This window comes from Ammospiza nelsoni, chromosome 24, assembly GCF_027579445.1.
Source record: "Ammospiza nelsoni isolate bAmmNel1 chromosome 24, bAmmNel1.pri, whole genome shotgun sequence".
Lineage (NCBI taxonomy): Eukaryota > Metazoa > Chordata > Aves > Passeriformes > Passerellidae > Ammospiza > Ammospiza nelsoni.
In genome coordinates this window covers 1,010,896-1,026,880 of record NC_080656.1, presented here as the reverse complement: position 1 = coordinate 1,026,880, position 15,985 = coordinate 1,010,896, and the positions used below count along the sequence as shown (strand labels likewise).

The 15,985-nt window shown below is 54.0% G+C and overlaps 1 protein-coding gene across 2 annotated transcripts in view; it reads right to left on the bottom strand.

Moving 5' to 3' along the window:
* Nucleotides 1-9,292: 9,292 nt before the first annotated feature.
* The window catches only part of ARHGAP32 (Rho GTPase activating protein 32), a 153,132-nt gene continuing 146,439 nt past the window's right edge, over nt 9,293-15,985 (bottom strand). For both annotated transcript variants that reach the window (XM_059488375.1, XM_059488374.1), the window contains one exon: nt 9,293-15,678. In XM_059488375.1, the coding sequence (XP_059344358.1) occupies nt 13,444-15,678 (2,235 nt within the window). In that variant the 3' untranslated portion in view covers nt 9,293-13,443. The remainder of the gene's footprint in view (nt 15,679-15,985) is intronic.

Sequence of the window (15,985 nt, the reverse complement as noted above, 5' to 3'; positions counted from 1 at the left end):
GGTGGACAAGCACCAATTTCCTTGTCTAGAAGAGCTGGAGAAGGGAAAAAACCAACCCCAATTTGTATAAGTATAGGGAAAAGCAAGCACTGCTAATATTAGTGTTGCTTTTGTATTAATAATTCTCTGATAAATGCCTGGGTTTTTTTCTTTGCCAGTCTAAAAATACTCCCCCAGCTTGGCAGCGTGTTGTGACTGTGATAATGAAAGTGCAGCAGCATGTGCCTGCCACAGCTCCTGCCCTTTCCTCCTGGGCTGGCAGAGCTCTGGGGTTGTCTGAGGGAAGAGAGGGCACACACACTGAGATGAAGGAGAGCTGGTCCTGACTCCTGCCTTCCAAAAGGCCACAGCCTGGGAATTATCTCAATTTCAGTGGAACCCAGTGTGTTATGGAAATGTCACGTCCCTGAGCCAGGGAGAGAGGTGGAGTATGAATCCAAAACAAGAATGACACCAGATTTAAACAGAAGCAGCTCATCTTGAACTGAAGTCAAATCTACATTTTTTAAAAATATTTATTTTAATCTCCAAGACTGTGGAACTCCCTGCTAGAAGAACTTGTGGAGCCAAAGGGACTCTGCTTGTGTTTAGGTGATGAACGTGTGGTTTGGCAGTGCCCTTGGCTGGGAGAGCAACCTGTTATTGTCACAGTTTAATTGTTGTTATTGGTGCTGTACTGTACCTGTACCACAACCTTTGCTCTGACACAACATTCAAAGCAGAAGCTGCAGCACGAGGTTCACTGAGTGCCTGCCTGGATGCTGGGGCTCATCCCTCTGCTGGCTTATGGCTCGTGCCTTGGAGCACTCACATTCTCTGAGAAAATTCCTTCTCCCAGGATTTTTCTCCTGGGAAGCTGAGAAGCCTCAGAGAAAAGGAAAACAATTCTGATCTCATTTGCTTCTCCTGTGCTGTGCTCACATGTGGAATGTGTTTGGAGATTGTTTACCCACAGGTGATTGTTCCATTGGATTCTGCTGTGAGTTGTTTTCACTCTTTGGCCAATCAGGGCCAAGCTGTGTCAGGACTCCCTCCAGAGTCACAAGTTTTCATTATTATCATTTTAGCCTTCTGTAAGTATCCTTGCTGTATTTTTGGTATAGTTTAGTATAGTGATCTTTAATATAATAGAGTATCATAAAGTAATAAATTCACCTTCTGAGAACATGGAGTCAGATGATCATTCCTGCTGTTGTTGGGACATTTCCCAGCAAATACAATATTACCTAATAGGATTTTCAGGGTGTAGCTCTGCCAGCTGAGCCTGGGGTGCCTGGGGTGGATTTGGGGTGAGCTCCTACTGGGAGGTGTGGGAAATGGATTTGTAGAGAATTCTTAAAGCTTGACAGAGGGTTCCTATAGTATGCATCTGTATTGGGTATTGTATTATCTCACCCTTCACATAGGACTGAAAATAGAATAAAAGTTTTTAAAATGCCTCTCACTTCCCCCATCTAGGTCAGAAAAGAGCATAATCCAACAGGAGGCAGCTCCTTGCTGGGAGCTCCAGCTGCTGGACGAGGACTCTGCTCTGCACTTGGGTGTCATTCCCTCCCTCCCACCCTGAGTTTTGGGCTCTCCATGGTGACAGAACCTTTGTACTCCTGTGCCAGACTGGAGCAGAGTCCTGGCCTGTGGTGCCAAAGGGGAATCTGAGCTCTGACTCTGGAGCCATCCCCAGTGGGTGACTTTAGGAGCCCCCTCTGTTGTTTCTGTGCAAAGGGACAAAGGAGGGCTCGAGGCAGATGCTCTGTGGGATGCAGGGCCCTGCAGAGGGGCCAGGGCTGGCCCCAGCCCATCCCCTCAAGGGCAGGGAAGGATGGATCCCCAGGGGTGCCAGCCCTGCAGAGATGGCTCTGAGGAGCTGTGTCCTGTCCCTGGGGCTGCCTGAGCCCCGTTCCCTTAGCTGGGGCTGTTGTGGTGCTGAGCTGGCCTGGGTGCTGTGCATTGGGGTGCATTGGGGGGCTTTGGGGCAGCTCCCCTCCTCCCTTCCCTCCCTGTTTCAAGAAACAGGGCAGTTCTGGTTTATGCAGCTGCTGTCTCATGGCAGCCAGGGAGCTGATGGTCCTGTTGGCACCACAAGTCCAGCCTGGGGTATTTGAGCCCCCAGCAGCCTCCTGGTGGGAAAGGGGAGTGGAAATGCCCTCCTAGAAATGAACCACAGCTCTTGAACCCACTCTGTGGCCTCAGAGGCTGTGCAGAATCACTTTGGGAGAAAGCTGAAGGATTTATTGCTGCTTGCAGAGGCTTTGGCAGAAATGTCCTTATCTTGCATGTTTTCCTTGAGGTTTCAGTCCTGGATTGATGACTGAAAGGAAGGATTGCATTCATCTCCCCAGGACTCAGGCTCAGGAGGCTGCTCAGGACAAGAGGAGCCCAGAGAGGGGCGGCTGAGGGACTGGGGGGATTTGCTGTGGCCACAGCAGCCAGGCCAAAGGAAGCTTGCAAGGCCTCAGGAAGAGGAGGTCAGCTGCTCCCTGTCTGCCTCCTTCCACAAGGACTTGGAGCTGCCTTCCAGGGTTTGGATCCTGGGAAGGGTCCCCAGTGGATTTATTTCCCTCTGCAGGAACATCCACCACTGACCTTGTCCTTGACAGAGCAGGGCAGGAGTGGCACCAGCAGGGCAGTGACAGCTTTTTCTCTCAGGGGGAGCAGAAACACTCAGGAATTGACTCTGGGGTGGTCCCACACAGTCAGGCCTGGTTGGTGGCCTTGGGCCCCGTGGGTCCTGTTCAGAGCTTTGGGGCTCAGTAATTTGGCTTTTCCCACTGTTTGAGGGGTGTCCAGTGGCACATGGGTGGTTTCCAGGCACATCCCAGGAGTTCCTCTGCAGAAAGGGGATTGTTGCCTCATCCCCTGACTATGGCTCAGGGAAAACACTTGGATGAGGGTTAATATGGGAGATGTTTTGTACACACTGGAGGGAATACACAGAATCTGAATGGGTAGAAAAAGAACCTCTTCAGACTTAATTGCTTTGACATTTCTATTCCTCAAGTGCAGAGTGCCCTCCTGAGCTCAGGATGCTTCAGTGGGAGTCCTGTGAGTGTCCAAAAGCAAACCTGCAGGATGGGAAAGGCTGAGCAGAGGTCTGTGTCAGCTCCTGGCAGTGCTCCACCCTACTCTGCTGCCTGCTGAAATGATGGGGATAAATCAGGTTTGTATGTTCAGCTAGTGGCCCAAAACTGATTAGGTGCTTAATTACCTCTGAAGGTGCAGGCTTGGTTGCTGGTGTCACCTGAACCTGGGAGTAGAGCTTTGAGGGCTGAGGAGCCTGGGAAGGGTCTGCAGTGGGACCACTGTGCAAGGATAACCAGGAGAGGATAAAGCTGGAGTCTGCAGCCAGGAAAAGGGGCTCAGTCCCTTGTGGTAGGGTCCCTGGGGACACTGATGTCTCTGGGGTCCCACTGTCACATTCCAGGTACTGTTTGCCTCCCTAAACTCCTGAGCTCAGCCTCTGTTTTCCTTCAGTAAAATGGGGATGAAACCTGCTTCCCAAGGCCTGGGGATTGGAAACTGGAGTGGTTTGAAACCCATCTTCATGGAGTCCCAGAATGGTTTGGAAAGGGATATCAAAGCTCACCCAGTTCAGCCCCTGCCGTGGGCAGGGACATCTTCCACTGTCCCACCTTGCTCCAAGCCCTGCCCAACCTGCAATCCTCCATTCCCCAATCCTTTAGGGAATGGTGTTTCACAGACAGGTTTGTGTCCCTGTCATGAGCTGGGAATTTCTATGCAGGTGCTGCTGGCCCAGGTTCACACTGCAGGACCCCTTCTCCCCATGAATGAGGGATTCTGTGAGCAGGGTTTCACTGGGGAAAGGCCTCCCAGAGGTGAGGATGGATCATCTCTAAGGCACTGCCCAGCTCAGGGATGCTCCAGCCCATGGCACCTGGCAGAACATGGATGATCTGGATCTGGGCTTGTCTGTTACACCCAGAAAGCCTCAATACCTGTAGGGGAAAAAGGAATGTAAATCTAATTCCCTTTGATGATGAGGGGCCTTCCCAGAGCCTCCTTCCCACTGGTGCTGTTGTGGTGAGACACAAACCTTCAGGGCTTCCTGCTAAGTCAGGGGCTGAGCTCCTCTGTGCCTGGTCTGACTCCACAGGGGCGTTTCTGCTCCCTCCTGGTGCTCACTGCTCCAATTTCATCCTCCTGAGCAGAGCTGGAAGGAGCAGAGCAGGGACACTCAGCTGGGCTGGGGGAGGATGTGATGGGGCTGTGCAGGAGCATCTCCCAAAAAGAACTCCTGAGGTGCAAAGTGAGGGACCCAAAAGCCAGGAATTGCCAGCAGAGGGATGGCTGGGGAGTCCCAATCTGCACCTTTGTGTCTCAGCATTGGGATGGTTTCTATCTGTGCAGCTCTACTGTCCCTCCCCAAAGCTCCCAACCCACCTCTTGTGGGGTGCAGGATGGATAATGAGCACATGCTCAGCCCCCATCAAATATTCTTTTTCCCCATGGTCTCATGTCTGTCCCTTTATTACTCCAATCCTGCTCTGGAAAAGAGAGAGATTAACTTAGAGCCCTGTGGACTTTTATGCCATCAGCTGCTGTTTCACCAACAGCAAATAACCTCTCTGGCTCTTGGGAAGGAGCTTTTCCTTATTTTCCTGGTGGCCCACCTGTCCCTCAAAACTTGATGTGACAATCACTCTGTTCAGTTGGACAAGATGAGCTTGAGGGGTTCCTTCCCCCCAAACCTTTCCGTGCTTCCCTTTGCCCTGCAGATTCCAGACTCAGAGCCCTGAGGGAAACCTCCACTCCCTTCCATGGGTGGGGACACTGAGCTGCCCTCATCCTTCACCTTAAAATCACCCCTGAGGTGCAAGGGACAAGGCTGTGGGTTGGGGCTGTTGTTACAGAGGGTTTGTTTTGCTCTTGAACTTATTTCGTTGATTGGGAAAGTATTTTATAAAGCAGAGGCACTTTGATATTGGCTCCTTTCCCAAGAGCCTTTCCCACAAGGAAAAAGTGAGGGTGTTTGAGGCAGCCTCTGCTCTCCTGCAGCAGCTGGCTGCTCTGTAGTGTGTGGATGTGCCTTTTGTATGTGAGATTAGTTGGGAAGTTGCTGCATTACCAGTGAAATTCCACTTTCTGGCATCAGTGGGGTTTCTGGCCAGCACAGTGTGGGTTTGCGTGGGATGCACCCCCTGCTTTTGCTGTGCAGCCATCCCTCCCCAGCTGCCTTTGGCCATAGAAGATGAGGCAGATCCTGCTCCAGTTCCCACCCTTGTGGGGCTGGATCAAGGGAGAAAGGCTGGCAAAGCTTGAGCTGGATTCAGAGAAAAGAAACGAAAGGCTTGAAACAAGAACCCCATGGGCGAGGTGATGCAGGTCCCCCTCTGAAAGCACCGGGGCAATGTGAAGAAAAGAAAAAAGAAAAGATGGGAATAAATAAAAGCAGGGATGGGGAGGAGGAGGGGGCAAGGCAGATGTCTGCCCGTGCCCAGTGTGTTTGTGCTGCTGGCTGCCTGCCTACTTGTCTGAAAACCTGGCCCCGTCTGGCACCTCTTTTTTTATTCTGATGTTTGAATTTATAGCTTGAAGTGCAGCAGAATGAGGTTCTCTGGAATATTGCTGTGGATGGGATTGGCTGCCTGGGAGGGTGAGGGTGGATTTGGAGGACGGGGGTGACTTGGTTTTCAAGTTTCATGTGGGCTGCTGTGTTCCCCTTCATCCCTCTGCCCTCCTGCTGCATTTCCGTGTGTTTGCACCTCTTCACTTCGTGTGCCCGGTGGCTCAGGAGCAGCTGCTCCCTGGGGTATCCTGAGTGCATCCCACTGGGCTGTGGTGTACTCTGGGGTGCAGGGGAACAGAGCTGCTGTGCAGTGGAAACCATGGGAATCATTGATTGTGCCAGGAGGACAGGGATCAGCCACACTTCCTCCCTGGGAACATGCCAGGAGACTTGTTTCTCACTGAAGGTTTCCAGGTCTCCAGGCTTCAAACGTTCACACAGTTTGAATAATGCATAAAGTTCCAGCACTTGCTGGAGTCAAATACTCTTCTCCAGCATCTTTAAAAAATGGATGAATGCATTTTTACTTGAACACCTCCCCCTTTGTGTAACCTGTTTTTCTTTTCTCACCTGTCACACCTACAATCCTTGTGTCCTTCTAAATGCACAACCCCCATCAGGATCAGATCTGTATGAGGATGTCATTCTTCCCTGCTGCCTTTGGCACTTAGAAGGGCATCTTTCATTGTTCAGAAAGGTGGGAGTCTCCTGACTGCATCTGCCTGTAATTAATGAATTCAGACACTCTATAAAGGACATTTCTGGGGGGGATCCATCGCCCTCTTGTGAGGCAATCAGAGCAGTGAGGCTCCCCCTGTGATGCTGGGCAGGGCCTGGGGGAGGCTCTGTGGGGCAGGGAGACCTTTCCAGGCAGATCCTGGAGGAGCCTGTCCTGCAGTTTGACCACAGAACAGACACAGTCTGGGCTCAAGGTGTCTGTCTGAGGCTGGTGACTTCCCTTGGCCCATTGGGAAGGATCTGGAGCTGGAAGGATTAAGAAGCATGGGATGGAGTTGAGGCAGCTTTAATTTCCCTGCAAAATGCACCAAGCCCCCCTTTTCCCAGGACAGCCCATTCCCTATTCCAGGGATGCTTTCTGCAGGTCTCACCTTTGGTTTGGGCTCTGCTGCCTCTTGAATTCATGACTTTAGGGGTGGGGTGCAGTTTGGTCACCCCACAGGACTGCAGTGACTCTGGGTGTGCTGAGCAGCCCCCAGGTTTCATCAGGCAGTGGGTGATCCCCTCGTTGGGACACCCCAGCCCTTCCCAACAGCCCTGGCTTCTCCCACTGCCTCTGAGCATCCAAATGGCACAGGGTTAATAAAAACTTCGGGAAGGGTTGATGAAGTGACAGCAGAGGGGCAGGGAGTGCTGTTGTGACAGTTCCTGATGCAGAGCTGCCTCAAAGCTTTTGCAGAGGCAAAGCAAAGGGCAGGACCCTGCCCTCTCAGCTCCTCCCGAGGGAGGAGTGGGAGGAGGCTCCTGCTGTCCCCGGCAAGGATGAGAGGCACACAAAGAATTGCTTTTCCCATCCATTTTGGTTGCTGCTGTTGGCCCCACGTCACGAATTCCCCCTTAGTAGTGGCCAGTCTGTGCCTGGGCAGGATCCCTGCCCTCCGTGCCAGCTCTCTGGAGGGGCTGGCAGGCAGTTCCTGCACCAGGAATGCCAATCCAGGGCATCTGGGTGACCTCTCCAGCCCTGTGACACTGCCAAACTCCTGTCAAGTGCTGTTAGAAGGGCACCAGCAGCCCCAGTGTGGAGCGATCTGGGGCAGTCACCTCTGTGCCCTGCCCGGGCCCCACGCAGGTGATGGGAAGGGGAGAATACAAATGCAGGCTGGGCTGTGGGCAAGGAGGAAGGGAAGGGAGGGGAGGCTCCGCCCTGGCACGGCTGGGGATGTATTGCCCAAGCCCTGCTCTGTGCTGGGGGCTCTTCTGCCTCTGTGAGCTCATAATGGATCTTAGCAGGGCATCCGTGCACCAGCTGGAGGGAGGAAGGAAGGACTGAGCATCTTCCTGGCTTTTCCAGCATCAGTTTTTAGTGCAGAAGTGAACACATTGTTGTGTTCCTTAGGGATGGGGCCCTGGAGCTTAGTGGAACAGTGGATCCCTGCCGAGGTGTGCAGGTCACCTCCCGGCAGGGGGACTGGGGCTGCTCCTGCTCCTCAGGATTGCCTTAGGATGCTGCGACATTCACCACTCTGCAAATCCCTTCTAATATGAAAAAACTAAAAGGAAACCCATGCTTAGACGTAAGGAGTTGGAAAGCCGAGCAGAAACTGCTAGAAAGGAACATCATCAGCTTTTCCAGCGGCAGGTCGGGTTTGAGAGGCAAAGGCGGTGTTACAGCGCTGCCTGCTGGAAACTGCTCGGGAGGAGAAGCGATTCTGTGCCCCGGCTCCTGCCACTCCTCTGGCACAACTTAAACCCATCCTTGTCCCTTCTCCTCAACCTGCTCTGCCCACAAAGCTCAGCTGCTCAGGCCAGGCTGTCAGAGAGGGATGGAGTTTCCATCCTGTTTATCCTTACAGCAGTGGAGAACTGGGGCTATCCCAGCTGCTCCCGGGGCACCCCGAGCCCACTCCTGGAGTGTGGAACGCCCAGCCTTGGGGTCACTTGGTCACTGATCTCGGTGGCATTGAAGGAAATGCCCGTGGTGCTGCTTTTGGAGCACTTCAGGCCAAGCCAAGCTTGGAGGTGCCACTTCTGGGGCTGCTCCCTGAGGAAACCCCTGGGGTTCAAGCTCCTCCTGTTCCCTTTCCCACCCAGCCTGAGGGTCCTGCCATGGATTTACCCACCCTTGGCAGGGTGCTGTGCAGAAAACGGGCTGGCCAGCCACCAACACTTCAGTTAAGATAGGAATTCGTCTACTGAACTTGAAAATCAAGATTTTTCTTTGCCATATCAGCCTGGTCATGTCCTGCCCTGTGAGGGCAGCTCTGGTGTCCTCCTGAGAGGAGGGTCCCTGTGGCACAGCCTCTGCTCCTGGCTCTGAAGAGCAGGAATTCCTGGCTCAGGGAGGAGGGGTGGGCTGCTGGGTTTGCCGGTGGGACCTTACAAGGACAGCAGCACCAAGTTTGGATGTGCATTAATAAGCAGATCTGGACTGAAGTGAGGTTTGAGAGCAGACGAGGCAAAGATTTCCAAGGGCCCTAATGCAGCCCCTGTGCAGTCACACAAAGCCTTGGGCAGAGCTGCACTGCACAGCAGGAGCCACCCCACAGGTCCATGAGCAGTGGGGTCACCTGTCCTCCATGCAGAGAAGGATCAGGCTGCTCCTATTTCTGGCAGCAGGTCTACACTCAGTATTATTTACTGGATGGAAGAACTGTGAGAGATCCTTCTTAGAGTGTTAAAAATGTTTGAAATTTGCTTCCTTTAATCATCTTTTTGCTATTAATTATGAGCAGTATTACTGTGGTGCCCAGAATCCCTCCCAGCCAACTCTGAGGTGGCCTGTGCCATCTGTTTGTCCTGACTTCATCTGTTTCTGCTTGTGCTGTCGTGCTGGGTGAGAGGAAAGGGACACTCAAACAGCCCAGGCAGGTTTATTTATGGTTAGGAAGCAGCAATGGGCACAGGTGCAATGGCACAGATAAGCCCAAAGCCTTGGCATGGGAATTCAAAGTCACCTCCTTCATCCTTAGCTGCCTGCCAGCATCCCTCCCTCCAAGGCACGGCCCCAAGCTGCCTCTTCCTGTTTTGTGTTTTAAGTAGGCTGTTAATTAATGAGGCAGAGAGGAAAAAATACACACAGGCACACCTGAGTAGTTTTTAACCTGGCTTGATTAATGCTGTCAAGTTGCACATCTGAGTGTGAGCTCAGTGGGACTGTTGCTTTTGTTTAATACCACAAGACACCTCAGTCTGGATTGTTGCATTACAGTACAAATAAAAAACAGAAACAAAACCACATCTGCATCATACAAGGTGAGAAGAATATGAGAATTCTAAATATTTACAGAGAAGGGCAAGTGGGGAACCACAAAAAATATTTACATAAAAATACATGAGCTTGTCAGCATATACATTTTACACCAGTTCACAAAAAAAGACACTCTATAAATTAAAGTGAAGGGAACTCCAAAGGTAACCCAAGACTTTCTGGGATGTTTCTCTCATGCGGCTCAGGGAAAGAAAAATCAAGTCTTCTACAGCAGGAAAATGAACGGCAAAACAACCCTTTTTTCCCCTCCCTCCCCCCAGCTGGACAAGGCAGGGCTGTGCACACAGGAGGAACGTGGTGCTGGCTCACACCACACCATGCCTCTCACAGGGATCTGGGCTCGGGGAACAGGAACGCGCCTAAGCCGCCACAACGAAAGGAGGGAAAACAACTTCTCACCCGGATTTCCTGACATGTAACACACCACTTGAGTCAATGCCCTGGCACCAGCCCGGGGGATGGCAGAGCACACTTGAGGTTCTGTCCCTTCTGGGGTCAAAGAGGACCAGAACGTTTTCAAGTCGGTTTTGGTTTTGTGTAGCAACTTACTACCACTGTGCAATCCTCACTGATCCCCCAGCGGGGAGCAGGGGCGGGGGATCACTGCAAAGACATAGGCACAAAGTTGTGGGGGTGTTCTCAGAGATGCATATAGATATCACCTGATTAGACTCTGCAAAAATCAGAAATTAATGCTTTACTTAAGACTTCATAGGGGCCAAGTCCTCATTACTCACCTATGACTGCACTCCCCTTCCCAAGGAAGGGCTCCTGCGGGTCACGTCCTGCTCCAAAGCAGAGGTGAAAATCCAGAGCTGGAGCACACTCCTGGAGCCTCATTCTGCATGCACTGGAGACCCTCTGCTGGAAACAGAGGGAGTGGCAGCTCTAGACGCAATAGTGTCCATGTGAGGGAACTGCTGAGAACAGAGCTGCTGTCACCTCGTGGGGACGTGGTCAGGCAAGAATTACTGAGCCCAAGCACAACTGCACTTGGATTAGAGGATTATTTGTGTTGCTGTCCCCCTGCTCTCTCCACTCTGGGACACAGGACTGGGCTGTCACCGTCCTCCAGCTCACCCACCTGAGACTCCTGGTGTCACCTGTCTGCCTTGTTCTGATGCATGACACCCTTTCCAACCTCACCTATGAATTCTGGAGTTAATGAGGATGTAAAACTCTCTGTAGGACCAGCAGACTGAGCCCAGAGCAGGAGCAGGACTGCATAGTTCACTGTATGGCTTGGCAGGGCAGGATCATGCAGGATGCAGCTGAAGCTGTGGGCAGGAGGAACAATAAAGGAAATGTTTTGGTCTGTGTTACCTGGGAAAAGCTGGTGCCTTCACCCTTTTGAATTCTGTACTGTGGCTCAGCAGTGCTGGACATGAGTTTGGGTTCTTGGAGAGCTCCCACCCTCGGAGCACACCTGGCTGTGGCTGCACACCAAGGGGAGGTGGCTGAGAGTCTCTGCTCTCTCTGCTGGCTTCTTCCTCTCATTCCCAAAAGCTGTTTGCAGCAGCCCTCTGGGTTAGGGTACAGGTGTGCACTTCCAGAAGCCCTTTGGGAAAGGTGCTGAAGGGTTTGTTTCCAATGGGATGAGCTTTGCACCTGGCACTTGACACAATGCAGGGAGAGCAGCACAGCACTGAGGAGCAGAGGCTGTCAGGGATGGCACTTGGGCTCTACAGGGAGACAGTGGCTTCGAGCAGGAAAATCCAGAGGCTTTACAATTGCCAGGAGCTGGAGCAGCCCCTGGCAGTGGCAGGATAGTCCTGGCTGACGTAAGGCCCAGGCAGAGGGAGGGGAGGCTGAGGGCAGGGGGGAGTTAAGGCTTTCACAGAGAGAGAGGTTGGACCTGCAGCTCTCTTTACCTGAATCCCAAATAGCCTGAACCAAACACTTATCCCTGCTTCAACTGGAGACCTGGCAGGTAGCCAGGGGCTGAGGCTGGTCCTGGCACAACACAGCTCTGCTGGGGAGCACAGATAATCCAGCCTGGCTCCGAGGAACCAGGGCAGCTCAGCCTTGCCTGGGAGTTACTGCCAGTGGAGACAGGGTGGCTCACCCAGTGGTCCCTTTCTGTGCAGTTCTGTCAGTTTTCCTTGAAAGAAAACACTACAAAAAGCATTCCCTCACCAAAAACCCCAACCCCTCTACCTGGGAATTCTTCATGAGGAGATTGTGGTAACCTGGATCACAGTGCTGCTTTTTTCTCTTTTTCTTTCTTCTTTTTTTCTTACTGCCTGATTTCATTCCATAACATGTGAGAACTCTTCTAAACAAAATGCTTAAAACACCAGCATTGCACAATAAAATATATCCAGAAGGTAGTTACTGAAACAGCCCCAGACAAGGCTCCAAGGTTAAAAGAAGCAAAAAGCTACAGAGTAGTCAGCAACTAGAAGCAGACTTTCCTTAGGATTTAATAGTCCCAAAATAGTCATGAAACTTTTTGTTCAAAAAGCCCCACCTAAGCAGCTGTGTGCTAACTGCAGGACTTCCAGGTTTTTCATAAAAGATTAGAGATTTGAAACAGGTAGAGAAGTTCTTCAACTACACGGAACAGGAATGGCCTTGGAATTTATCAGTGAACATTTAAAAACTGCTAAATCTCAAGTATTGCTTGCAAGCCCTACCTAATGGAATGGATGTGCTTTATTTGTACAGGGGGTGTGAGGCCTGGGGAGTCTGAGAGGCAGCATGAAGGGCTGCCAGGCTGTTTTTACAATATCAAAGCTTTTCAACAGCTTGAACACCATTGTTGGTGTATTTTAGAGTGCACTGGCCTTCTGTTCCTACTCACTGAGTCCTGGAGGAACTGCACCTGGGCTCATCACTGCTCCCTGTGTGCCACAACTCCACAGGGATCTCTGCCTAGCATGGAGCTCAGAGGCTGCAGAGAGTGTGGAGACCTCCAGCTTAAGCTCAGCAGGAGCATTCCCTGATGGAATTGCTGCAGGACCTGGCCCAGGGCAGCTGCTCACGCAGACAACTTGTCACACACAGCTGGCAAGGAAGGCTCTGATTTACATAATCCTATAGACTTTTTTTAAAATCTATTTTTTTAGTATTTTTTACAGTGAGATGACAAGAGTCTTGCCAGCCACAGGATGGAATGAGCTTATATGGGCCACAGATAACCTTGCAGCAAAGAGGAAGGACTGGCATGGAATGGGTGTGCTGTTCCCAGCTCTGGGGGTTGGGTTTGGTGTAGTTTAGTAGTTTATTTCTTTTGGTGTGAGAAATGCAAACCTGTCCTACATGGCTCCTGCAGCTGGCCTCTGCTTACAACAGAGAAATGTGAAGGAAATGGACTTTTTTCTTGTAGGCAGAAGCAGCTTGTTAATAAGCAAGAAATGTAACAAGTGTGTTGTGTTCTGAGCTGGCTTCAGAGCCTATTCCTTGGGCTTGAAATCGAACAGGCCCCCACCCAGCTCAGAGCAGCTGCAGTGGGTGCAGCCACAGGACAGGCAGGGCCTCAGCAAGGAGAGGATCCCTGGGGAGCCCTGCCCAGCCCCACTCTCTCTGTGTAACTCCGAGGATCCTCCACGGCGCTTTCCTGGAGCCAGCTGGGACGGGCAGTTTGCAGCAGGATGGAGCTGCAGGCACAGTCCATTGTGCACAGCCCATCATACACGGGACCCTGGGCGTGGGGAGGAGCAGCCAGTGTCACTTCTGGGAAGGGCAAACTCCTTCCCTCCCTGCCCCAACAGCATCTGTGTCAGCCCTGCTCGGCCTCTGGCAACACCCGTGTGCCAACAGCCTGCCCTGTCCTCCCAGGTGGCTCAAAACTACATGAAAATCTATAGCTCTACTACATAAAAACAGTGAGTGGGGGCCAGGGGAGGGCTGAGGGGGCTTTGCTTTGCTCACTGGGGCAGGGTCGGGTAGTTTCTTACTGTCACTGAAAAAATAAAACAGTCCACTGTCCAGCAGAGGCTGCTTAGACTCTATCCCTCGTCCCCCCCAGAGCTCACTCGACGTGCACCTCTGTCTCGGGCCTCTGCAGACACAGCTCTGTGGGGAGGAAGGCTCCCTGTCCCAGCGCCGTGGCGTAAGTTCTGCTGTGCACGTGGGGGAAGCCAGGGGGCACGAAGCCCCCCGCTCCAGCATAGCCCCCTCTTTGGTGCTGAGGCAGGGTATGGTAATCCTCCAGATTATCGTACTGGGACACCACAGTCATCGTGCTTTGGCGCTTGCCCAGGGTTTGGTAGGGGTACAGCAGGGCAGAGTCCCTCTCCATGGGCTCGGGGTGCTCCCGCATCCGGAGGCTGTGGCTCCGCTCGGGCTTGGGCGGCGGCGCCACGGGAGGGGCGGCGTGTTCCTCCTCCTTGTAGCAGTCTCTGGAGTGCTTCTCCATGGACGCTCTGCCTCGGGGCCTCTCCAGGTCCGGCCTGTCCTCTGCCAGCCTCCCCTCCTTGTGGTTCAGCCTCAGGGTCTCCTGGCTGCCTGGGATGTACTTGCTGCCCGAGTGCTGGTAGCCCATGGGCTCAGAGGGCTCCGGGCCACCCTTGGGCCTGTACTCAGGGTAGGGGGGCCCATTTTTGGGTTCGGAAGGCTGCCTATGGTTGGCTTCCTGCTGCAAATACGTCCTGTGCTCGCTGCTGCTGCTGCCTGGTTCGTGCATCTTCCTGTTCCGGATGCTGCTCTGCTTCTGGGGCAGGGACGGCTTCTCGGGCTGCCCGTTCCCGTAGCCCCCACCGTGATAGAGGGCTCGGTCCAGCTCAGGCTCCGCGTGCTGCCCGTAGTAACGCTCGTCCCCTTCGGGCGTGGCCGCCTTGGCCGGGTACCTGCCCTCCTTCCCTTCTGCCACCGTCAGCAGGCCGCTCTTGCCAGGATCCGATTTGCTGCACAGGTGGACGGCATCCAGGCCCCCCAGCTCGTCCTGCAGCAGCGGGGCCACGTTGTCATACTGGGACATGAGGGGCCCTTTGACCTTCTGGCGCGTGCGGCTCTCGCGGCGGATGGACTGCATGCGGTACTTCTCCATGTCCTCCAGGTCCCAGGACATGTACATGTGCTTGATGTCCGGGGCGGGGGGCACGTCCCTGCTCACGAAGCTGTGCTCTTTGCCCAGGTGGTTGATGAGCCCCGCCCGGGGGTAGGCGGCCAGGCTGGGGTAGCGGTACAGCCCCTTGCCCTGCAGCCGGGACACGTAGGGGCCGAACTCGCGGCTGGGCAGGCCGTGGAAGGGCCGGACCCGCACGGTGCTGTAGGGATCCAGGTCACAGAAACTCGCGTCGGCCGCGGCGTAGAAGGGGGAGCTGGAGGAGCTGGAGTAGGGACTGTAGCGATAATGGACCCGCCCGTTCTCAAAGTAAGGCTGGAGCTGCGTGACGTGGTAGTCGGAGTGGGGCTGATACGGCTTGTACTGGTAGAGGGGCCGCGGGCAGTACACGGGCTCGTCGTCCGGGGGCACCTCCGTGCGGGAGATGGGCACGGAGCGGACGGCGGCGGCCGGGCCGGGCACGTGCAGCGACTGCACCCTGCGGATGGTGGGGTACGGGGGGGCCTCCTCGGCGTAGCCGCTGCCCCGCAGCCCCGCGGAGCTCACGGAGGACACGAAGTCGGTGCGGCTGCGGGGCTTGGGGTGCAGGCCCGCGGCAGAGCCCTTGCCCTGCGTGCCGTAGGAGCCGTAGCGCGCGCCTGCAGTGACGGGCGGCTCCGGGCGGGGCGGGTAGGGCTGGTGCTGCTCGGCCTTGCCGTGGTAGCCGTGGGCAGGGACGCTCTCGGGCCGGTACTGGTGCTTGGTGTGCAGGTAGGGGTCAGGCCCCGCGGGCTCGGGGAGGCTCTCCGCCTTGGGGTGCGGCACGTACACCGGCTGCATGGACGAGTGCTTGGGAGGCGGTGGCGGTGGCGGCGGCAGCAGCGCCTCCTCCACGGAGGATGCCAGCATGGAGGAGGCCAGGAAGGAGTGGTAGTTGGAGTTGTTGATGGCGTCCGTGTTGTTGGAGTGCATGGCCGCGGCGATCTTGCTCTCCAGTGTCCTCACGGGTGGCACGGGCGGGGTGAAGCCGTAGGAGGAGGGGGCAGGGACTGACTCGGAGCGCAGGTGCAGAGGGGGAGCCCTCGTGCTCTCCCGAGGCTTTTCCAAGTGGCTCTGGTGGCCTGCAGGCATGGAAGAGGAGCCACGGGCACTGGAACTGTTCTCAGAGACAAAGCCTGGTGTGGGCTCCGGAGGCTTTTCAGGTGTAGCTGTGCTCCACATCTGTAGGGAAGAAAACAGACAAAGTTAGGGACAAGCAGCTTTTTCTCTGCTGTTCTATAGTTAGACCATCCCAGACTCTTGTACAGATCACCTCCATTCCAGCATATCTGTGCCTGGTTTCTGTTTGTTGGGGACCGACAGACATGTAGGTTCCCTCTCTCAGCATGGGAAGGCATGATGCCACTGCAGTTTTTAGGGCCCCATCACAACTGGTGTGTTCTGCAAATGCCAAACCAGAGGAAGGGAGGAGGTGGCTGTCTCCTCACGCGTTACCCTCAGTGTTTCCTTAGGTGGTCTGCTTTTAAAA